The sequence below is a fragment of the Gymnoscopelus braueri genome, assembly GCF_963280865.1.
Source record: "Gymnoscopelus braueri genome assembly, chromosome: 1".
NCBI lineage: Eukaryota > Metazoa > Chordata > Actinopteri > Myctophiformes > Myctophidae > Gymnoscopelus > Gymnoscopelus braueri.
In genome coordinates, this window is record NC_137603.1 from 62,015,183 (window position 1) to 62,040,890 (window position 25,708).

General features: G+C 39.4%; 2 protein-coding genes across 5 annotated transcripts; both read right to left on the reverse strand.

Moving 5' to 3' along the window:
* Nucleotides 1-1,466: 1,466 nt before the first annotated feature.
* On the reverse strand, nucleotides 1,467-18,288 carry ogfod1 (2-oxoglutarate and iron-dependent oxygenase domain containing 1). The gene is made up of 13 exons (XM_080427582.1): nucleotides 18,007-18,288; nucleotides 13,677-13,822; nucleotides 12,886-12,932; nucleotides 8,724-8,824; nucleotides 7,516-7,632; nucleotides 7,295-7,386; nucleotides 6,284-6,412; nucleotides 5,680-5,793; nucleotides 4,709-4,788; nucleotides 3,658-3,935; nucleotides 2,755-2,883; nucleotides 1,804-1,862; nucleotides 1,467-1,641 (listed from the first exon to the last, which is right to left on the reverse strand). Exons 1-13 carry the CDS (start codon nucleotides 18,161-18,163, stop codon nucleotides 1,480-1,482), a joined length of 1,611 nt encoding a protein of 536 aa, XP_080283708.1. The 5' UTR covers nucleotides 18,164-18,288; the 3' UTR covers nucleotides 1,467-1,479.
* Nucleotides 18,289-19,357: 1,069 nt separating this feature from the next.
* On the reverse strand, nucleotides 19,358-25,604 carry nudt21 (nudix hydrolase 21). 4 transcript variants are annotated; one of them, XM_080445817.1, is made up of 8 exons: nucleotides 25,320-25,604; nucleotides 23,600-23,635; nucleotides 23,302-23,502; nucleotides 22,927-22,990; nucleotides 22,531-22,620; nucleotides 22,308-22,383; nucleotides 20,747-20,861; nucleotides 19,358-19,817 (listed from the first exon to the last, which is right to left on the reverse strand). In XM_080445817.1, exons 1-8 carry the CDS (start codon nucleotides 25,439-25,441, stop codon nucleotides 19,796-19,798), a joined length of 726 nt encoding a protein of 241 aa, XP_080301943.1. In that variant the 5' UTR covers nucleotides 25,442-25,604; the 3' UTR covers nucleotides 19,358-19,795. The 4 variants fall into 4 exon arrangements, with proteins under 4 accessions (XP_080301943.1, XP_080301942.1, XP_080301945.1 ...); XM_080445816.1 differs by having other exon boundaries at nucleotides 22,528-22,620; XM_080445819.1 differs by lacking the exon at nucleotides 23,600-23,635.
* Between the last annotated feature and the right edge of the window lie 104 nt (nucleotides 25,605-25,708).

Here is a 25,708-nt window from a genome sequence, read left to right on the forward strand (position 1 = left end):
AAAACTGACTAAACCACTATTCAACTTATCGATATTTTCGGTAATGTGTAAAATGCATTAATGAATTTAAAACCCTAATCTAACCTAAATTCATTATCAATGAATGTCTATTATTATTATTATTATTACCTTAAATTGAGTCAAATTAACTTAAACATACAAACTGACTGACTGACTGATTGATTGATTGATTGATTGATTTCCTGGCATCTGATTGGCTGGCAGATACTGCTGTTCCCATTGTTGTGTAAAGTGCCTCTCATGTAAAACAGATGGTTTAATGTAAGATATAGATCTATGGTTTAGTGCATAGATATAGATCTATGGTTTAATGCATAGATATAGATCTATGGTTTAATGCATAGATATATAAATCTATGGTTTAATGAGCATCCACTGTGTCAGAAGTGGAGTGGGACACAAAATCGTTATTTTGTGTCCACCAGGTGGCGCCAAAGATGGCTCAACAGTCAAGTAATCTGTGTACATTTAACCATCAGGTCTAAATGGAAAGCAAACGTTATGTAACAATATCAGTGGCGCTCACACCTTTTCATGTCAAGGAAGGACCCACAATATTACATGTATTTGGCCGTGGACCCCCCATCTCAAAATATTTTGGTAATAGGGACCCCCAGAAGCAAATATTTGGGTAAAAAGAAAATTATATAATATATATATTTTTTAAAGGATTTTTTTTACCCAAATCTTATATATCTTAAATATTTGAATATATTATATTCAAATATTTGCACAATATTTGATATTACACAATATTAATGTTAATTAATATTAATTAAAATAGCAGATCTACCGTGCAATGAGCTTGTATATATCTGGTATTTTTGAATAGCTTAAGTATAAAATATGGATAAAGTGGTTACACGGATGCTTCCCCGGTTTGAATGGGTTAATTGATTTCCCAGGTGCAAAATGACTGTAAATTTGGACTTTATGCCATTCTATGAGAGTGTTGTTTATATGAAATATAAGATAGGAATAATTTGGCTTCAAGTACAGCATTCAAGTACAGGGGTCCTTGAGGGGGTTCCAGGGGGTCCCCAGCAAAATGAGTTAACATAGCCTCAAAATCAGTTTTAGTAACCACTTTAACCCACATATACGTAGGCTATTTGAAAATAGCTGATCTACAAGCTCACAACGCGTTGCATCGCGACGCATTGTGAGCATGCTTGTAGATCTGCTATTTTTAAAAAAAAACTTGGAAGTACGTTTTTGAATCTTTTTTTGAAACATTTTAACAACACAATCTTTTACCTGGGTTACAGAATATTTCCAGATGGGGGTCTCCGGCCAAATACATATTAATTTGGGGGGGTCCTTGACATGAAAACGTTTGAGAACCACTGCTCTACAGAGTCCAAGAACATTCAATTAATTCATATTTCCTCCAAACGTATCGTACGGTGCAGGAGATCTCACGGAACAACGATGTCAACAAAGTGTTAAGACAGTTATTTATTCATAGTAGACAAAAGAAAAGTCATAATGTCTTCTACAGGAGCCCTTGTCGGGCGGCTGAGCGGAGCCTCTGTGGTTGATGTGTTTGACGAACTTGAGCGTCTCCTTGTCTCGGTAGACGAGGGCCAGTGAGTTGTCTTCAGGATGAACCGTTAGGAGCTGTAAGAACACGCAGCATCTGTTACTAACACTGTTCAACCACAGATCTTATATAGATCTACAAGCTCACAAGACATAGTGAAATGACTTTTTGTCATTTTTCACAAATAGTGAAAAAAAAAGTTATATAAATAAAATCCTGCTTAAGTGGGTAACACTCACCTCCTCATCTTCTTCATTAGCAACATAAGACGTGAAGCCTCCAAACTCTGGTTGCCCGTCTAAGAGAGAAACAATATTCACACATCAAATCATATTATTATAATACAGTGGTTCTCAAACTTATTCGTGCCAAGGACCCCCAAATTGATATGTGTTTGGCCGCGGACCCCCCCCCCCCATCTGAAAAGGTTTTATGCCAGGGAGCCCCCAGAAGAGAAGATTTATGTAAAAAGAAATCAAAATTATTCAAACATTTTCGTATAACGAAAAATATGGTTAAAGTGGTTAAAAATGATTGTGACACTGAATTAACTAATTTAGCTGAGGACCCCCTGGAACCCCCTCAAGGACCCCTGGGCAAAAAACATAATTTTGAGGGGTCCGTGACAAGAAAGAGTTTGAGCACCACTGATATAGCAACAAAAGGTTTTCAGAAAAAGGAAGACATTTGTTGAGACATTTGACAGTTACAAATGTTCGCTTTAAAAAAAAACAGATATTGAAAGATTTGCGCAAATGTTCACGATTTTTCAAAAATAGCAGATCTACAAGCTCATAGCACCTTGCTATGAGCTTGTAGATCTGCTATTTTTGAATAGCCCAAAGAAATCTTAAAAGGACAGAGGTGCGTTCCCGGTCTTAACTCATTCACTGCCTGACTTATTTCTGGCCGCGTTTGCCCACTGCCAGAGATTTTTCATTGGAAAAAAGAAAAGTACTCAGGAGCCGAGATACAGAATTTTTAAGTTTTAAGTTAACATGGAAGTGAATAGGAGTCTAGATCTTCGAAAAATCATATCTCCTTGGTCTTTGGGTCAAAAAACGTTTTTTACGTTCTTGGCAGAATTGGTAATTGGAAATAATTACATTTTTTACGTTCTAGGCAGGGAATGAGTTAATGGGCTGAGACATGAAGCATGTGACTGAACGGGTGAGCGTTCCCGTACTCACCCGTACAGCCGAAGGGCAGGATCAGGTCCAGGGCGTACTCTGCTCTCGCCGCCTCTGCGTCGTGCAACAACGTGTAGTCGCCGTGAGACCACCGACGCAGCTCCCCCGAACACTCTGGAACACTGGGCTCTGAGGAGGGACACCAACAACAAAACTTGGTAAAGTGTAAAGTAACTTAAGTGCATGTACTCGAGTACTGTACTTTTGAGTTTTTTAGTTTTTTTTACTTTACTGGAGTATTTCCAATTTTCAGTACTTTTATTTCTACTCCATTACATCTCAAAGGCAAACTTTTACTCCACTACAATTATTGGACAACTTTAGTTACTAGTTACTTTGTAGATTTAAATATTTGTATTAATAATAATTTAAAAAATTGCCTGTATTCTCACAGACTGTCAAAACCTTTAAAAACTTGCGGAAATAGATGCGACACGTTGCTGGCTAGTAGATCGTCTATTTCCGTTATTTGTCTTACAACTAAGGGCTTAAATTGAACCCTAAAATCCCTATTCTGGGGTTAATGTTCAGCGAAAATAGATCTACAAGAGCTTGTTGAGCAAACAGGGGGGGGGGGGGGCAGGTATATACTGTAGCTCCTGGGAATACGGTCAACTAAGTAAATTGTCACTGTCGGGTGGAACCTCATATTTCCCAAACTGTTAGTTTTCAGGATTTAGATACAAAAATAGCAAAAACAGCAAAAATAGCAGATCTACAAGCTCAAAACTTTTCACTTTTCAAAAAGTTTTGAGATTGTAGATCAGCTACTTTTGATGCTTTAGTGTGACGCTGTAGTATGATCAAGTATGGCGTTAATTTACGGGAAAAAAAAGAAAAAGAAAAGTTAAAACATGGAGATAGGCGGTTTCTGCCATAGGGTCTAATTGCTTAAACACAAACCTTTGTCTTTGGTTTTACTTGATGATTGTGGATCTGTTACAGACCCCGTGGCCTCTCCGTCCCTCGTGTCGTCATCATCGTCGTCGTCTTGCGGTTCCCTCTCCTCCTCTTCCTTCTCGTCTTCGTCGTGGTCGTCATCGTCGTCGTTAGGACAGAGGTAGTGCAGGCTGAGGCCGGTGAAGTTGGACAGGAGGAGGAAGAAGGCTTCCGAACGCAGCAGCTCCCAACACACACTCACACACGGAGGCAGCACGTCCACCGATGCTGTCTCGTAGCATCTGAATACACACACACACACACATACAAACAAATAAGCATGTCATTCCAATCTGTAATGTAACACTTTAACCCTTAAAAGAAAATGCATCTCTGTCATTTTAGATGTCTTTGGCTATTCAATCATAGCAGATATACAAGTGCAGCGCTACGAGCTTGTAGATCTGCAATTTCTTTTTTAATCGAGGACATTTTTGCAAATCTTTGAATATGTATTTTTCAAAGCGAACATTTGTAAAATATGTTTAGTTTATAAATGAATAAATACATTTTTATGTAAATATTTAGTTCCAGGGACCTCCAGAAGCAAAGATTTGAGTTACAAATGTTCGCTTTAAAAAATATATATATATTCAAAGATTTGCACAAATGTTCAAGATTTTTCAAAAATAGCAGATCTACAAGCTCGTAGCGCGGCACTCAGTGCCATTTTTGAATGAATATTTGAAGTTCTTCAGAAAACTTAGGTCAGGATTTAGAAGGCGTTTTTAGAATCGGCGTCAGGTCTAGATGGGTTAACAAAGAAGTAAATATAAAATACACATGAACTGACCTTTATTTCATTTAACCACTTAAACCCTACTAAAAAGCATTTAAAAATAGCTGATCTATGAGTTCACAAGGCATGAGCTTCTAGATTTTTAAAAGGTTAAAAAAAACACATTGGCTGCATAATTGCTAATACCAATGTCATCAACAAAGTCAAATAATGACCCATATGTTGGCCCAACAAACCAATACAGGACGGGAAGATAAAATGAGAGACGTGTCTCACCTCTTATTGGGGGGTCCTCGTCTGGCCCACTGGATGTCAGCCGCCTTCAACGCTTCACTGACCTCCATGAACTTCTCCTCCTGATGATGACAGAACCCAGGTCAAAGGTCAAACACCCAAGGTCAACAACAACTCAACTTTTATTGTTAAAAAGGTTAAAGTACCATATTCTGATAGTAATCATTGCTACAGAGCGTTTGTTCGGTCACAGCTCTTTAGTAAACAGAATATAGTACATTAGTACCGGCAGCTGAAAAATCGTCTGTAGAAACCAATTGCGTCACTTATTCCATTCTTTTTTACAGTCTATGGTCTATACTAGGCCTGTCCCCGACTAAGGGTTTGTTTAGTCTAATCTAATTGGCGACTAATTGCCAATAGTCGAATGGCAGTCGACTAATAAAAAATAAATACAAAAAAATATATATTTTTTTAGGGCCAAAATACATTTTATTTCAAAGGGCCAAGTCTACACAGTTTGTTTTGTGTCTCCAGCAGAGTTTCTAGTGTCTCTATCTCTCTCTGGAAGAGGTTGCACATGAACTCTGCAGCCGCACTGAGGCGCTCCAACACAAACAATACCAATACAAAGACGAGGAATAAGAAGAAAAAAGTGGAAGTTACGTGTGGTTGCAGGTGTAGACTTGGCCAAAAAACTATTTAAAACATTTTTGGCCATTAAAAAATATATATATATATATACCGTATATATATATATATATATATATATATATATATATATTTATTTTTTTTTCGACTAGATTCGACTAAGAGACACGCAGTCGACTCGGACCCCCCGCGACTAACCAGTCGACTAGTCGAGGTCAGGCCTAGTCTATACACAGTAAAACATGATCCTGCGTGGTGGTGGCCTGTGTCATCAGGACAGCCTGGCGACAGGCGGGCTTAAGAGCTTTGACAGGAGAAGATGAGAGAGACGGAGAGACAGAGAAACGTGGGGAGCAATTTACCACGAGGAAGTTCTTGAGCTGGATCTCAGAACTGTCCTCAAACTCCTCCTGGATCTGCTCCTGGTAGCACACATCCAGGTACGTGGGGTTCACCCACTCCAGTAGCAGCGTCTCCTGTGTGCAAACAGCAGTGGTGTAAAGTAAGTGCATTTACCCAAGTACTGTACTTAAGTACAATTTTGAGGTATTTTTTACTTTACTGGAGCATTTCCAATTTGCAGTGCTTTTACTTCAACTCCACTACATCTCAGAGGAAAATATTGTACTTTTTACTCCACTACAAGTTTTTTGAAAACTTGAGTTACTGGTTACTTTGTAGATTTGGACATACATTAAAACATACATTAATCACGTCAACACAGATACATCTGTCGCGACGCAATGTGAACTTGTAGATATGCTATTTTCAAAAGATTTTTATACATTTGAAAACTTAAAATTGGACATTCTGCACAGCACTTTTACTTTTGGTACATTTTGATGTCAATACTTTTGTACTTTTACTCAACTACATTTTATTTCTATATTGCAGTATTGATACTTTTACTTAAGTAAAAAAAATGTGAGTACTTTTTCCACCGCTGTCTGTGTGAATGAATCTTACATCTCTCGGCAGGTGAGGGCTCCTCAGGATGGGCGTCTCCACGTAGCTAGCGGGACGCTCTAGAGACGGCCCGTGGAACCAACCGCTGAGAGACAAGCGGCACTTGTCCTCCGACAGAACCTCTGCCACCTGGAGGACATTATGACAACAAAACCACAGGGGGGGAGAGCAGAGGAACATGGGAAAAACTGTTACTTTTCAGCAGGATTCAAATTCAAAAGTAGCAAAAGTAGCAGATCTACAAGCTCGAAACGCGTCGCTTCGCGCGGCGTTTCGAGCTTGTGGATCAGCTACTTTTGAGTGACGCTGTAGTTACTACAGCGTCAGTGTAGTATGATCAAGCAGGGTGTAAATTTACCAAAAAAGTTAGGGATCATGGGCATTTGGGCACGTTTCTCTAAACATGTACACAGTGGTAGACAGTAACTAAGTACATTTACTTGCGTACTGTACCAAAGTACAACTTTGGAGTATGTGTTTCTTTGTTTTTCCTTTTTTTGCAAGCTCCGCTACATTTCAAATAGAAATGTTGTACTATTGTACTTTTGACTCCACTTCATACCTGAAGGGACTCTTGACCTGAAGCCAATACTACAAAATGTCTTCTAAATCCCAACAGTATTCTGAAAAACGTATGTTTCTATATCAGTGGTTCTCCAACCTTTTCATGTCAAGGACCCCCAAAATTATATGTATTTGTCCGCCGACCCCCATCTCAAAATATTTTGTTCCAGGGACCCCCAGAAGCAAAGATTTGAGTTAAAAATGTTCGCTTTAAACAATATATATTCAAAGATTTGCACACATTTTCACTATTTTTCATAAATAGCAGATCTACAAGCTCGTAGCACGGCACTCGGTGCCACGCTATGAGCTTGTAGATCTGCTACTTTTGAATAGCCAAAGTGTAAAATAATGCTTTTTAGCTCAAATGAAAAAGTGACACAGATGCGTTCCAGGTCTTAAAGGGTTAATTGAGTTGTTGTTTTTTTTTGAATGGAAGGCTGTTACCTGGTGGAAAGATACTGGCGAAACTTCAAAGAGGACCAACGTGTTCCAGGACGGTACGAGAGACTTGGCTACACTCTCTGGCTGGTAGTGACCTGCCAATAGAGACACAAACAATCTAATGACTCTTGGTGTAATGCTCTCCTCAACACGCGCACACGCACACGCACGCACACGCACACACACACACACACACACACACACACACACAGAGTGGCGCTCACTGTCGGTGGTGTAAAGATCCAGGGTTCCTCCATCGCTGATCTTCCATGGAGGGACGAGGTATAAGATAAATGCTATACGCCTGTCCTCCAGCTCATCATCATGACATAGAAGAATATCTAGAGGAGATTATGTTTACAAATCAGTGTAAAATAACATGGCACCTCTGACTGTATCTAAGCACCTCTGACTGTATCTATACACCTCTGACTGTATCGCACATTTCACATCGTCGCTGTCGGGCTGCAGAAACCTCTTATCTCCATATTTTAACTTTTTGTGTTTTTTCTGTAAATCAACGCCCTACTTGATGAAACTACAGCGTCACACAAAAGCATTCGCGCCGCGTGAATTTCGAGCTTGCGGATCTGCTACTTTTGATGCTTTTGAATTTGAATCCTGAAAAGTAACAGTTTTGGACATATGAGGTTTCCACACGACAGAGACGATATGATTAACTGACATTAACTACTATAGTAATGCAGTCCCACTGTGTAGCATCCATTTTAGTAGTCTTTTTTGGCAACACTTCCGGTAGCGCCGCTGTCTGTTGGGACTGCGATTCCCAGAATTCAGTTCAAAAACAAAAACTAATTCTGAAAGGGTCCAAGCGCCAAATATATTTTGGAAAGAAACATTTCCAGAAATGTTTTTTTTTTGTTTTTTTTTGTGTTTTACTTGCTGGTTTTAGTTTTAAATTATAGCAGCATGCTTTTTATTTGCACGCAAGCTTGGGAAATGTGCATGTAACAATGAATTCAGCATTATAAGGACCTAAATGATGTACAGTATGACTAAGATGAATACATGAACTTAAGAAACACTAGTTCAAATATTATATATTTTTGGACCAAATACAATATCGATTTGGTTGTGGGGATTGTGTGGACAAAAATATTCACAAAATGAGTTATTTTTATTTTTATAAATAATAATCACGAATGCCTGTATAATAACTAAGTGGGTATAGACAAATAATAGAACAGCTATAACAGTCGACTCGGGTAAGTTCAGAAAATGATGTCACTTTACTGTAATGCAGCCTTAACAACCAGGAGTAGACAAGACTTGTCATTCACCATATTATGAATATAATTTAAAAAATCCCACAAAATATGTAGTTTCATATCACATTCAGCCCTAAGAAGTGTTACACTAAATAAGTTAAAATTCTACTGAGGTTATCAGCCAAACTGTTGACAAAGCTCACCGGTATATTGGTATTTGGCACAGGAAATATCCACTGTGGACTCCAGATCAACCCCCAGAACTTCTCCTAGCCAGCAACGGAACTGCCCAAATAGTGCTGACCTGTGATATGATAGAAATGTATATGCAGACAGATAGAAAGATGGATAGATAGATGGAAGGATAGACAGACAGACAGACAGACAGACAGACAGACAGACAGACAGACAGACAGACAGACAGACAGACAGACAGACAGACATGCTTTATATTGCCATAATTAAATATTCTTGAGTCAAATATCTTTGTGTTACGTGTCAACAGACCGGCCCAGGGACTGACTTTTTGTGAAGCTTCCTGGGCCTCTAATGAGGACTCCCTCTTTCTTTGGTGTTTCGCACAGGTGGGCGTGATTCTATGCCTAAACCTAACCCTAACCATAACCTCACAAAAACTATGCCTAAACCTAAACTTAACCTTAACCTCACAAACACTATGCCTACTAAACCTAACCTTAACCTCACAAACACTATGCCTAAACATAACCTTAACCTCACAAACACTATGCCTAAACCTAACCTTAACCTCACAAACACTATGCCTAAACCTAACCTTAACCTCACAAACACTATGCCTAAACCTAACCTTAACCTCACAAACACTATGCCTAAACCTAACCTTAACCTCACAAACACTATGCCTAAACCTAAACTTAACCCTAACCTCAGAAACACTATGCTTAACCCTAACCCTAAACTCACTGGCCCTCATTTATCAAAGTGGTGTAGACCAAATAATGGGCGTACGGCGAGATCACTGCAATTGTCGGCATTTATCATTCCATCGTGACTTTGACTTGAGCGTGCGGCCCGCTCAGATCTCACGTCTGAGGGCGTGTACGATTTGTCTACACTCGTTTGTTCCATCGTAGACATGCAGAGCAGCATTGTCTGACCATCTGACAGGCATCTAAACATATGTATTCACTCCAAAAATGTATAGCTATAAAACTAATAAACAATACAAGTGAAAAATATATATTTTGTAAAGGCATACATCGACGATGTGTCTTATGAAACTGGTAGGATATTTCCAAGTGTAAAAGCAATTAAAATCGACCAATTAAAAACAATATAACATATTTACAAAGTTACAAGTTAGATGCTTAATCATTAAGCCATTTAAACAAGTGCTTTACTGGCTCTGTGTTAATGTTAATGATAATGAAGAATTTATTTGTATAGCGCTTTTCTAAACAATGTTACAAAGTGCTTTACAGACATATCAAAAACAAGTAATCAAAACAACCAAGCAATAAAAACAACATGAAAACAACAATATACAGCAGTAGAAATAAAAGTGGCAGTTAAAAGCAGATAGACTTAAGAAAAACATTTAGCATACAAGTGTGTTTTCATGAGAGATTTAAAAGAAAGCACCGATTGTGCTAGCCTCAGGTTCTCAAGGAGGGCGTACCAGAGCCCAGGGGCCCGGACTAAAGGTCCTTACACAACGGGGGCGAATTCTTCATGCAAATAATACGTTTTTTTCGCCTGTTTTTTAAAACCTTATAAAGTCAATGCAAGCTTCCATATCAAAGACGAAATTTCGCGGAGCGAAAATGCGGGTTTTATTTATTCGGACAGCAGTCGTATTTTGCGAAAATTCGCTGGCAACTGCTACACCTCTGACCAATCAAAATGCATTTATATTCATTATGTATCATCCCATCCAACTCCTGTTGAAGATGAGCGCATTGGTGCTCAAAGTGGGGTCCAGGTACCCCCCTGGGGGGTGATGCGCGGGTCAGGTTTTTTTTCATAACCCGCAACGCCACGGAGCCCAACAAAACAATATAAAAATCGAGGTTCTGTTCTCAAGGTCTATATTGGGTGAAACACTTCTATTATTTTTATTTTTATTATTCAATAAAACCATGACCAGATCATCATTACTTGAGGATGCAGACTCCTTTGTTTCTCCGGCGAATAACTTAATTGGCTTTATGAATTTTATACGCATATACGCGTCGCGTTTGGTGTGTAGAGGCGTTTTAATTCGCCGGCCGAATATTTCGCATTTTCGGGTCGTTTATTCGCGTCGCATCGCATAATCGCCGGTGTGTTAGGACCTTAAGGGTTAAGATGAGCGCATACATGCGAGAGGATTTTGGGGACTGCTGCGCTAGAATGTTTTTATGACATAAGAGTGAAGTCTCCCAACTTGGAGTTATGTGTAACCTCATTTAAGGATATACCAGACGCTCGAATGCCGTCTGTGCCCAGCCAGCGCAAGTGATCTTCATTGGCAGCAGGAGATCAGAGATATAGGTAACCAAACCAGCCCACCACACACCAGCCTGTTTACGCATTAATCAGTCACTCCATAAATGTTCATATGATGACAGCCCCAGGCTATCTTTCTCTCATAAACGTGGTGTCAGTCACGGACCAAGGGAGGACGCAGGACTTCTTTATTTTGCAAAACAGCAGAGTGTGCACGTCTCCACTATCAGTGCGCTATGCTTGGGGGTTAAATTGAAACCGTAAAAACGTAAAAACGTATTCCAATCATGACTGATTGGTGTCATTCAACAACGTACGGTAAACAGACAACGCTTAGGCTATTTATTATTTAATTCATGATATAGGTTTTCGTTTGGGATATATCTTTACTCATGGCTAGAATGAAAAAATAAGATGCATATCTTTTTCATTTTTTTCTTCCCCAGACCGCATTCTTCTGACATAACTGACACTTTATAGTTGACTTGACTGCACTGTTACGAATGCGGTCGTATTTTTGTTTTATTTGTGTTATATTTCCTTATTGGATGTGTCTGTGTCTGTGCCCTGTGTATGCAAATAGCATGTGCCATTCCCACGCATATGATAGGCGTGTGCTGTGTAGCTGTGTGTGAATCCACAGATGATTGGTGGGGTAACTTCACATGTTGGAGAAGCTCCTCTTCTCGGGCCGTATTCCGCTTCTTTGTGTCGAAAAACAGGGGGGGGGGGGGGGGGCGAGTCTACGGCACATTTATCACCAGTGGATAAATCTCACGCTAGAATTGACAGGGTACATACACCCTGCTTGATAAATCTCACGTGGACGTGGGCGTAAGCTGATTCCTGGGCTCGATTTTAAGCTGGTTTGTATGTTCCATTGATAAATGAGGGCCACTATGCCTACACCTAAACTTAACCCTTACCTCACACACAGGTTGCCTAACCATAACCTTAAGAGAGTGTCTGGCCTCTAATGACCGGGGAGGAAGAGGACCTGGCTTGTCCTCATCTCAGTCCCCCCCACCCCCCCTTCAGACAACCTTCTCCCACAAAACATAACACCCTTCCCATTCACCACCCCGATGTAAACGCCCCTGACCAGAACAGACATCCCCGTTCGCCCCCCTCCAAAACCGTCATCTTATCCACGGAGCCGTAAATCTTCTCCGATGGAATACCAGCCTGAGGAGCAATCCGCGGAGTATGCAGAGCAGAGAGGGGATATGACTCAAATTACAACAAGCCCAATCAGAGGAAAGAGGCAGCCAGGTTCCATGCTGGGAGAACTTTCATTGTGTGGGTTCATGTTCCATCGGTGCATTTGTATTTAGCACTGTATGGACTTGCGCTCCAGTAAGGCCTGCCACTAACTCAACATCCGGGGGAACCGGCTCCCCGGAGTTTTTGTGTTTCCCATCCCGCAGGCTTCCATGGACTGCCGATTACGGACCCCCAGCTGCAGGCCTCTCCATGGAGAATGACTGTGGATTGCTACTACGTTAGATTATACCATTATATATTATCTTAACATTACTGCTATACTGCATTGTATTATATCATTATATACTATATTACACTATTATATTCATTATTGTTATTATTGCTATTACTTGTGTATGCTTGTATCTCCCTCTCTCATTCTTTCTCTCCCCCCCCCTACCCTCCCCCCGACACGGTCGAGGCAGATGGCCGCCCCACCCTAGAGCCTGGGTCTGTCTGACGTTCCTTGTCGCAAAATTGCTTGGTCAGGGCGGGACAATGTCGGGTCTCTGCTCTATAATGTAAAGAGTCTTGGGAGAATTTGGCACTTTATAAAATAAAATTGAATTGTAATGGTTTTCTTCTGAGATGGTAGGTAAAGTAGGACACAAACAATCAGACAGTAAGATATTATACCTCAAGCCTGTGATGTGTGGTTCTGTTCTCTTCTTCAAATCATCTGACTGTTAAGGGAAACAAACAGAAGAAATCACACAGCAGTGTCATTACTGGTCCAAGGCGGTGAAATAATGGTCTTCTTTGGCCTAGCCTTGTTACAATTATTATATAATCCCCTGATGGCAATTATTTGCGCTAACCGCAATTACTTTGCATAATCTTTAGAATCCTTTATTCATCTGTATAAAAACAGCTGGATAAAATGAACAGAAGTGTGATATTTCCATTATTATTTCCATGTTGTTGTCCACGCTCTTTTAAACCAGTTTAACTAGTGTTAAACTAGTGTCCGGAAAACTCATTTTCATTTGTTAAATGAAAACGAGTTTTCCGGAGGGAGGGGTTTACCCAGGCTACCTATTTTGGGCATTTAGGGCAAAACATTTCAAAATTGTTGAAAACTTTTAATTTTCAAAATACTTCAAAAATAGCGAGAATAGATGATCTACAAGCCTCATCCTTAACTTTTTAAGGATATAGCCTGGTTTGGTCATAGTACATTATTTATTTTGATTAGTACCGTGTGTGACAATGACCTTTGACCTCTATATATTTCAGTTATTAGTCATATCTGCCCTGTGCAAAAAAATAATAATAATGAACACCGAAAAAGGCCTGCATCAATGTTCCAATGTTCAATGCCAAAAACACAATCAAATAATGAATCAAAATTATTTCTAATATGACAATTAATCATCAACTAGGATCTCGTGATCGTGACAAGCCTTAAGTACTCGGGCCTCCTGTACCTGTTTAAATTTGTACAAGTCGTTTGACTTCTCATGAAAGTTGAGGTCTAGGAGTTCTCTCTGCAGGTTCTCAACGAAGGTCTCGTTGCTGATGAAGTTCTTGATGATGCAGTGAGGGAAGGGCTGGCAGTCCAACTCCAGGTTCCCTGCAAAACAGTGTTACATCAAGTTCATTGTACATCAATTAAAATGGGATGTGATGAGTGAAATGTTTCATAACAACTCTGCGACATGCCCAGACATGCCCTCCCCCTCCCCTAAGGCACAGATGAAGTGCTGTGACATAAGGTTCCTTTTTTTACCTTGAACACAGGATGAAAGACGAGTCAATGATTATAAATAAAATAAAACAATGATTATCTCATTATGATCAGCTTACATTTCATATTGCACACCACATGCGCTACTGTAAGTTTCACTAGCAAAAAAATGAAATCCTCCCCTCTTAATAATAACATTGAATAATAATAAAAAACATATATATATGTATATTTCTTTAGCTTTTTACCCCTTTTTGTCCCCAATTTAGTTTAGTTTAGTTATGTCAATTAATTCCTCCCCACACACATGTCTGTGTTGTCACTGCAGTTGTATCCTACTGCCAGTGAGGAGCCCCCCCGGGAGGACATAGAGCCTCCGTCCTACTCCTCCCGCCCAACACTCCCTGCTGACAGGTGCCGCCCCGCCCCAGCCCGTAGGATTACGTGCAGTGACAAATCACCTTCCCCGCCCGGGTTCCCTCCCCTGAACATGGGCCAATTGTGTTCGTATTCACCTGTTTCCTAGGCTGTGTGTTTTCCACTTCCTGTCGATTTGATCCAACGAAATCCAATGAAACTGGTCAGATGACCAATGATATCCAATGAAATCGACAGGAAGTGGAAAACACACAGCCTAGGAAACAGGTGAATATAGTAGACCAGTGGTTCTCAAACTTTTTCATGTCAAGGACCCCCAAAATGATATGTATTTGGCCGCAGCCCCCAATCTCAAAATATTTTCTTCCAGGGAACCCCCGGAAGCAAAGATTTGAGTTACAAATGTTCGGTTAAAAATATATATATTCAAAGGTTTGCACACATTTTCAGGATTTTTCAAAAATAGCAGATCTACAAGCTCATAGCGTGGCACGAAGTGACGCGCTATGAGCTTGTAGATCTGCTATTTTTGAATAGCCAAAGTATAAAATATGGTTAAAGTGGTTAAAATGGTTGTGACGCTATATTAACTAATTTTCCTGGGGACCCCCTGTGTGTGTGTGTGTGTCTGTGTGTGCAGCATGCGTGTGACACACGCCATGTGTCTGAACAATGTTGCGAGAGAAATAAGCAACCAGGTCTATGAAAACAAGCCCAACAAAAGGCCACTTGAGCACTTTAAACCTATTTACAAATACATTGGATATTTGAAAATAGCCGATCTACAAGCTCACAACGCGTCGCTCGCAGCTATTTTCAAAGAAAAGTCTTGAGAAAATTGTGGAATATTTTCCAAATCCACACAAATCTTTGATGGGGGTCTATGATGGCACAACATATGTTCAGAAGGGGGGGGTCTGCAGACAAATACATGTTGTTTAAAGCACTGGTTTAAACAACATTAGGAAACAAGGCCAAATAAGCAACTACACAAATAAGCCCAAAAAATGCAAACCGCAACAACCAATATTTACAAGCAACTCTACAGAAAAACAAGCCCGAAGTCGCTTATAATAAGCAGACATGGCAACACTGTTTCTGAGTTTCATTGCGCACTTTTAAGCTGGTTGTTTCAGAGAGAGAGAGAGAGAGAGAGAGAGAGAGAGATACAGAGAAATAGAGAATTAATGATTTAATTTCTACAATCAATAGCGTCCTGTCTCGGTCTCGCGCATATCACGGGAGCTGTGCACGTTTTCATGAGACGTCGGTTAAAATTAATTGTAATAAAAACAAATGTATGTATCGGGTCTGGATAGCATCCTAGTGAACTATCCTACAGTGTGTGATCCCTAGTCGGTGATCAATCGTATAGTGTGAAAACCACAAGGATATGTGAGAGACGATTTCAAGAAATAGACTCCTGTAGTGTGAAATGCTTAACGATCAGACGACCCCCGACCACTTTTAAAGTCCTACAGTGTCCTGTAGGACTGTACTGCCCTTACTCAGGAAGTGTACTTAAGCACAATTCTGACTCAAGGTGCTTTTACTGTAGTTGAGCATTTCTATATCTTGATACTTTATACTTCTACTGCACTACATCTCATCTCAATAGTGGCCATTTGTATCCCACTATTACTTTTTGACTGCTTTAGTTATTAGTACATTTGCAGATACATAGTGTTTTTTTTTTTAAAGATTATGTTGCTATAATATCAGTGGTCCTCAAACTTTTTCATGTCAAGGACCACCCAAAATGATATTTTAGAAAAATCGTGAAAATTTGTGCAAATCTTTGAATACATATTTTTTAAAGTTTTTTTTAAAGAAATAGAGTGTGAAAAAACATTTTCTTCTATATTGCACACCTATGCAATGATTTATATGTTGTATCTTAAGTCCTTGGCGACACAAACATAAAGAAATCTATCTATCTATATACCTTATATGAATATACATATACACTACTATCATGTCTATTTCATACATATAGAACATTCTGTCTATTTTTCCCCATGCCTTACATATAAAATCTTCTAAAAAGAAAATAGTAATAGCTTTCCTAAAACATAATTCAAGTCTTTCGTAATCATCTAACTAAAAAAGGTTAACACAAATAGTTGACATAGATGACAGCTAGAAGGTCCTGGGTTCGATTCCCGCAGGGGACGCTGTGGGCGTGTTCTCTCCTCCGCGTCATCAGTGCCCATACCCTAGGTGGGGTTGGCGAAAGGGCCTTTCTGTGTGGAGTTTGCATGTTCTCCCCGTGTCTCCTAGGGTAGGTACCCTCACAAAAACATGCAGTAATCCTGGTCACTATACTGCCTCCCCCTGGCCAGGCAGGGCGCCTGATGGAGGGGAAAGGAACTGGTTGGAATAACGTGTTCCTTCCATGCGCTACGTCCAACCAGGGAAACTCTCCCCTGTCAGGTGATAAGAAGGTCAATTGGCTCTCATGCATTGAAGGAGGCATGAGCTCGGCCCTGGCCTCCCTAGGTTGGCAGAGGGAAGGTAGTGCCCAGGATTACATAGACAATTGGCACTGGGTGTAAAAAATAGGAGTTACAAAAATCGTGGGATAAAAATGTTAATAAAAAAAAAAAACACATAGATGACATGTTTATATATATCTACAGTATACTGTTTATACACAACTGTCATGGTATCCCCGTTTAGAACATATACATAAACATATATATTTTTATTATGTATATACACACACACACAAACACACACAAACACACACACACACACACACACACACACACACACACACACACACACACACACACACACACACACACACACACACACACACACACACACACACACACACACACACACACACACACACACACACACACACACAGTATATACGTTGTGCAACAAATAAAAAAGCAAAATCAGTCCTGAGCAGAGTGCGGTCCCTTCTTTTGAAGGTTTTCTTCTTTTAGCTTTATATATATATATATATATATATAACCTATATTATATATATCTTAATTCCTCATATAATTGACAGTAAAACAAAATAAATGAATTTCATTTTCAATTTCTTCCAAGTCACATAATAAACAAATAATAGTAGAGAACTAACCATGACAGTAGCTCTGTTTGGAACCTCACCTCACTTGACTGAGGTTCTAAACGAGGATACCATGACAGTAGTGTATATACATATTCATATACTGTATACTGTATAGTACTGATCATGACAGTAGATTAATAAACAGTATACTCTATAATGTATACTGTAGACTAGAGTACTGACCATGACAGTAGTGTGTATATAATTATTATTAATATTAATATACAGTATATATAACAGTACTGTACCATGGCAGTAGGGTATATATTATGGTATATATATTATATTAATATACAGTATACATAATAACAGTACAGTACCACTACAGTAAGCAGCTCCATGGCTCCAGGCTGTCTTCACTAATATTAATATTAATATACAGTATATATAACAGTACCATGGCAGTAGGGTATATATATTATGGTATATATTATAATAATATAACAGTACAGTACCACTACAGTAAGCAGCTCCATGGCTGCAGGCTGTCTTCACTAATATTAATATACAGTGTGTATATATATATATATAACAGTACAGTACCATGGCAGTAGGGTATATATATTATGGTATATATTATAATAATATAACAGTACAGTACCACTACAGTAAGCAGCTCCATGGCTCCAGGCTGTCTTCAGGGCACTCTTCACGTCGTCGTCGGTCAGAATGGAACAAAGTTGGGCGACGTCCTCTCGTTTCTTCCTCCTCTTCCTTTTGGTGTGGTCCATGTCGTCAGGCTGGCGTTTAGAGTTCATGGCGGAAAGGCGAATATTGACGATAAACACTGCGATGTGATCACGTTACATGTTATTATGACACATTATTTATTACATGTTATTATGACAACACCAGATGGGACATAACGTGAGTGAGGTCTGTCTCTGTGTGTGTGTGTGTGTGTGTGTGTGTCGCACATGAACTGCGTCATACCGTAAAGCCGTCAGAGGTGTCGCAAAAAAGAACAGATCTACAAGCTTGTTTGCGTGTAGATCTGTTCTTTTTAGAAAGCGAGTATACTGCTTGGATCTTTTCCCCCCCAATAGTTTACATTTTTTTATTGGCTTAACCCATGAAGACCTGAGGCCAATTCTAAAAATGCTGTCTAAATCCTAGCATTTTTTTATATAAAAAAAAGTTTTATAAAAATGTAAAATATCTGAAAACATTGTTCCAGATTTGAGTTACAAAACTTTTAAAAATATATATTCAAAGATTTGACCACATTTTCACGATTTTTCAAAAATAGCTGATAAGCTCATAGAGCGGACCTCGGTGCCGTGCTATGAGCTTATAGATCTGCTATTTTGGAATAGCCAAAGAAATCTAAAATGACACAGATGCGTTCCCGGTCTTAATGGGTTAAATCAACATTTCCATATCAAGGACCCCCAAACCGATACATGTTGAGACAGTTATTATAAATCCTTTTGTGCCAGTGACCTCCAAAGAGAAGATTGGTGTTAGATTAGATTTAGTAAATAAATAGGCTATTTCTACAACTGTCAAACTAAAGTGGAGAGAGTTAACCTATTCTTATACATCCTCTCATTGGGTTAACTTAAAGCATGTGAACTGATGGTGAAATGTCCTCTCATTTGGCTGGGGACCCCCTGAACTCCCTCAGGGGCCCCTGGCGGTCCCCTGAAAACACTTTGTGAAACACTGGCTTAAAATAATATTAGTCTGGCTCCTATATAAATAGAATTATAGCTGCCATTTTTAAATACATCGATTTAAATGGAAAGAGACAGGTAGTAGAGAAAGTAGCAAACAATGTGACATATGATTCAGTTGAATTGCTGTATTATTTCCCTCTCGTCATTTATGTTCATTATTACCTTAAGATAACCTGAAGGTCTAACAGACCAAAAAGTATTTGTCTTGGATTTGAAGACAGTGTGGGGGATTTTTTTTGCTTTCATGTACTGTACAGCAACATGCACATAGACCACATTTTAAATTGATTTATTAAAAAAGCATTGCATCTTAAAACAACAGAAATTCAATGTCATGGGTTTGTTTTTCTTTCTTTTTTTCTTTTTTTCCATCAAACGCTGCCATCTTCTGTGGGAGCATAAAACCTGACTGACACACTAAGAACTTAAACATCATGTTCGCTAGAAAACCGCTCCCGTTTCTCTTTCAGATAAAAAAAAACAAAAAAACAACCTTAACAAAAAACAAAATAAAGATCACAAGACAGTACGTTCTTCCATCAATAATAAACTTGTCATTTACGGCCCGTATCCCCAATGTAGTGAGATTTATGTTTTAAGTTGAGCCAGAGTTTAGTCACCCTTTGTCCATAATCCCGCTGTCTCTGATCTTCACTGGAAAATGCTGCACTCATAGAGACAGCCAGACACTGTACTTATTTTTCACACAATTTAGTTGTAGATGAAGTTGAACCTAAGAAAAGAGAGGGAAAAAAGGCAACTTATTAACAGGCTTCACATATTAGGACATGGTTATAGTTTTAAGCTATGCACATTTATTTTCAATAGACTTCCGCATGTCTTCAGAATGTTTTTTTTTTATTTCAAGAATCATAGAGCAGCAGCTGTTAAAAAAACGCTCACACCTAGTAGGCAAAAATCCACTGCACAAGAATAAAAATAAGCCTGCACACTGCCCAACATACACAGCACACAACTTTATTAAGAAGAGAGCAACAGCAACGTTTCTGTCACAGATTACCTTTTTCAGGCAGCATGCCTGAAGAAGAGTCATAGTATCAACATTGACTTTTTCATTCTTCTCTAATGCTGCTATACCTCTTTCAAATTCTAATTTAAGAGAATGGGAGCACGACTGAGTCTCAACAAGATGTCTCTTTACTAGGTGCATGGCTCAGAATAGTTCATACAAACATAACATTTTCAACACTCAAAGACATGTCCTTTAGTTACTTTTTATTTATGTATGTACGGACAAACTCTTACAAATTAACCCATATTTCCTAACATCCCTTCCAGTTTTATGTCCATCTCACAAGGAGAAAAAGCCTGGAACAGAATACTGTTCAAAATGTCTAACTGGAAGTACAGGAAGTACAAGCCTACATCGCGTTGTCCAGCCTACCGGAACTTCCTATATCTCTGTAGTTCCAGTTAGACAATTTAGGAGATACATGTTGTCAAGCCTACATATCGTTGCTTGCGGACAGAAACCTCCTATCTCCATTTTTTTTGTTAGGTAATAAAGGCAGTCATATATTAAGTCCCTCTCCGATGACCATTATAAACAATAGCATGAAAAGCCCTCATGAAATTCCTCAAACCTATATAAATATATCTGGCAAACTTCACTACACACAAAGAAAGGAGAATCTTAAATACCTGCTCAGTAGCTGTGGTAGACTGGAGATGATTGGCCCGTACCCAGGAGCATTGTCATACAGCTCAAACAGCGGTGCTGCCACCAGCTTATAGTTCTTGGGGACAGCAAACAAGGCTACAGGGGCAAAAAAAAAGCACAGGCATGAGTGAAAGGAACTACAAAAGAAAACGTGAGCTCTCGTCACAAACGGTCATTTACCGCGTGCATGGTCCGAAGAAAATGAAACAAAATCACAAGATCACCAGCACTAAAGTTGTTCCAATACCGATACCAGCATCGGAAAAGCTGCAGATACTGCCTCAAATGCTGGCATCTTTGAGTATGCCCAGTCTATGCCATTCCCATACGAAATCATTTATCACATGATACAGTTATCAAGGATTTTGTATTTTGAATGCTTCAGTTGATGTTGCAATACTGTTTTATATAATATATATATATATATTGATTAATTTGCATTTATTCATAGATCAGTGGTTCTCACATTTTTTTTATTGAAGGACCCCCATAACTCTGAGAGTGTACAAATGAAACCAAATGCACCCAGTTTCATTTGTACACTCTCGAGTTACAGACCTGTAAGGGTCTATTTGGAACCCCCTCAAGGAACCCTGAGAGTCCCTGCCTGGACCCCACTTTCAGAACCACTGTCCTAGATTTTTTTTTTAATACAAACCGTTATCGGATCGTATCGACCGACACTCAAGTTATACTCTAATCTCTAACCAGCAAACAGTTCAAGTGCTTATGTTCTATTATCTGGCACGGGCAGCAACAACACACGGCCGTGTTTCGGCGTGAGCCTTCAGACTTGAAGTGAGCGCTGGTGATCTTGTGATGAGTGAAAGGAAGCAAGGTTACACATCAATCTATCAGGTGAGTGACTCATTTAAGTTTTTTTTTTCTTTTTCTTTTACAATCCTGAAAAGATGAACCACTCAGCCTGCCATCTCTATTTATCATTATAGGCGTAACCAAATAGTGACGAGATTTACAAGCATACATGTTGTGTGCTTGTATAATGTATATAGGGCTTTAAAGGGGATGAAAGAGATACGTTTTTATTTAAACTTTATTTTCTCCCGGTACTGTGCTCTCATTGGCTGTAGCACGGATCTCATTGCAGAGTGAACGCAAACCCATTCATACAGTATGATGTCCAGTCGGCGACAGAGCCAATTATCAAACCTGCTAGTTTTCTAGAAACGCTCGAGTCAGGAAAGCATCACCGAGCACTATTATCGCGGCCCGATCCTCTTGCAGAGCCTTTCACACACAGCGAGCAAAACCTCGGCGATCAAAGCCCGATCTGCATCAGATCGGGGGTTTTGTCGGTGAGTGACAAAAAAGGTCCCCGACAGCATAATCGGAGCAAATATCCAGTGTGTACTAGCCCTTACTGAACAAACACTGTATAGGAATAACTACTATCAGAATATGGAGCGATCAGCACTTACTTTAACAAAAACATAACTTACACCACCTTCAAGTGGTTAATGAAGCTATTTTCATCCCCCAACCTCAGTAGAGTATGGTGCTCCTCTGGTCAGACGCACTTACCCTTTTCCTGCAACTGAACCAGGAATAGTTTTTTATGTTCCTTAGGTTTGGTGATGTGTGCTGGAATGTAAGGGTACTGCAAAAAAGACAACCAGTTCAGAGTTTGGATTAGCATGATACAGCAAGTACACAATGTGTACCGTATGACATTTGAGTTCAGCAAACAACCGAGCGCACGAAGCAAACATTTTAAATCGGTAAGTAATCAATCTCGTCTGACCACCTGTGGAGGCTCAAAGTTGGGGCGCCACCAGTTGCCAATGCAGTCATCAATCACCCAGTCCTGTTTCACCCCATCCTGACGGCCGAGGATCTGACAAACAACCACAATATAAATATCATTTATTATTGTCCAACAACAAGTCCAATGTCAAATTTATATTTTATTTATAATAATAAAAATTATAATTGAGCTTCAAGTGCACTCGTTACGTGTGACTCTATATCTGCTGCCATGTATATGTCCTGCAACTGTTTCTCAACTTTATTTTGACCATGATTGCACCATATGCACATTTGACATTGTGTCTTCGTGTTGTATGACTTTATTGAGCCCTTTTCTTTCTCTGTTCTATAAACCTTACAACACTTTTCTTGAAACTGCAAAGTGAAGCTTTACCTCAGTCATCAGGCGCTTCAGACCTTCAACCTCGTCCTCTCCTGGACTCAACTCTCCACCAGGTCTGCAAAAGAACAGTAGATATCGTTGCCATCTCCATATTTTAACTTTGTGTTTTTTCGTGAATTAACGTCATACTTGATCATACTACAGCGTCACACAAAAGCATCAAAAGTACCAGATCTGTAAGCTCGAAATGCGCCGCTTCGCGCCGCGTTTCGAGCCGCGTTTCGAGCCGCGTTTCGAGCTTACGGATCTGCTACTTTTGAATTTGAATCCTGAAAAGTAACAGTTTTGGACTTGGAAACGACACAACTCTCATAAATGCATTGGTCAAGTTAATGTTGAAACAAGTAAATAAAGGCTCCCACTCACAGCTTGAAGAATGTGGTCCCCAGCTGCAGCAGTAGTACATGAGGCAGCCTGTGTTCGTGCACGATCAGGACGCCCTCCACCGTCCTCCTCATCCCCATCTTGTCAAACTCTTCCCTCATCCGCTGGAACCTGGCCGCCACGGAGCTGTCCTTCTCGTAGAGAGGCTCCTTGGTGCCGAATGTGTAGTTGGTAAGAGGGTATCTGCGAACACATGCACATTCATTAACAGAGGATATGAAAAAAAAACACACACACACTTTCATTAAAAAGGGTAGTGGAAGTGGTAAAATTCACTTACACTGGAAAAAGTTCAAGTCTCCCCGTCTCTCCAGCTCTTTAATAAACAGAAAATTATTGTTCAGGCGGGTTAACAATGTCATGCTATCAGGAGAGAGTACCCATTTATCAGCTTCAACTTAAAAGGTGTTCCAGGTCCTATTGTGTCTGCTTTTTTTGTGTGGCATCACTTTAGTTCTAATTGCACTTGTTTATCCTGTAGGTATGAGTTCTCTCTCTGTGATTGGATCAAATTGGTATCCCAACCTGAAAACGTATTTTTAAAATTTATAAAACGACCTGAAAACATATTTTTCTGTTCACTAAAGAGCAGGAGAGAAGGGGAGATCCCTGATACTGGACAAACAATCTATGATTATTACTGTCAGAATATAGAGCTATTTTAACACTTATTTAACCAAAAATATCACTTATTATGCACCTAATACACATTCATTTGGGCTTGCTCTTGCACAGGATCAGAGCACACTGCAACCTAGCCTTGGATCAAGACTATCATAGATGTATTTGATGGATTTTGATTGCAGCCTAAACTATGGCAATCCAACTAGACATGATCCTAGAGACCTACGATCAATACAGTAGTAAACTACCCTATAGGCCAATTCTCAAAAATGATCAACAGCAAAATAAAGTACTTAAGAGTATAATAGGCTCCAAAGCGCGAGCGAGTCGATAGCGTAATAATAGCCTATCATGTTGGTAGAAACGTTCTGCAAAAATGATACGAACAACAATACTACTACTACTAATCAGTGGTGGAAAGTAACTAAGTACATGTACTCAAGTACTGGACTTAAGTGTAACAATCTTGAGGTATTTTTACTTTACTGGAATTTTTCCAGTTTTCAATACTTTTACTCCACTACATCTCAAGAGGCAAATATTAATTATTAATACCCTCATTAATACCCTATTTAAACTTTGTCTATTTGAAAATAGCAGATCTACAAGCTTACAACGCGTCGCATTCAGCGTTCAGCTTGTAGATCTGATATTTTCAAAAGATTTTAATACATTTTGTATGATACCTTGTGAAATGCGACATTCTGCATAATGAGTACTTTTAGTACTTAACTTTGATGCCAATACTTTTGTACTTTGACTCGCGTACATTTTGAATTCCAGACTTACTTGTAACAGAGTATTTCTACACTGCAGTATTGATACTTTTAATTAAGTACAAAATTGTGAGTACTTCTTCCACCACTGCTACTAGTACATACTATTATGTAAGTAATTCACAGGTTGATGGTTCTCTCCAGGGTTTAAGGGTTTATATAGTATTATAATGATAATAATTTACAGATTAATGGTTATTTCCAGGGTTTAAGGGTTTATATAGTATTATAATGATAATAACTTACAGATTAATCGTTATTTCCGGGCTTTAAGGGTTTATATAGTATTATTATTAATAATACAGGTTAATGGTTCTTTCCAGGGTTAGGGGTTGATATAGTATTATAATGATAATAACTTACAGGTTGATGGTTCTCTCCAGGGTTAAGGGTTTATATAGTATTATTATGATAGTAATAGTAACTTACAGATTAATGGTTCTTTCCAGGGTTAAGGGTTTATCCAGTATTATAATAATAACTTACAGATGAATGGTTCTTTCCAGGGTTAAGGGTTTATACAGTATTATAATAATAACTTACAGATTAATGGTTCTTTCCAGGGTTAAGGGTTTATACAGTATTATAATAATAACTTACAGATTAATGGTTCTTTCCAGGGTTAAGGGTTTGGTCGGCCCGCTGATATACTTGTTTCCTCCAAACTGCACGGCGCCTCGCGGCCAGCCGGTGGAGGAACGAGTGGGAGGAACCACCGCCATCACGATGTATGGATATTAATATGAACACACTTAAAGTAGAGCCGAGCAGCTAAAGGTGAGCAGAATATGAGCAGAATAACAAAAGAATAGCGCTCGGGAATCGCGGAACCAACACACACACAATAATGTCGCCGCCGCGTTCCCTCTTCCTCCTCCTTTTCCCTTTCCGTTTCCTGCCGCCTGATGCTGGTTGGTTTAGCGAGTCTTGAGGTGTGGGTCGCACCAGTGACTCCTAGTGGCGGGGGGTGTGGACAGCAGTAATGGAAG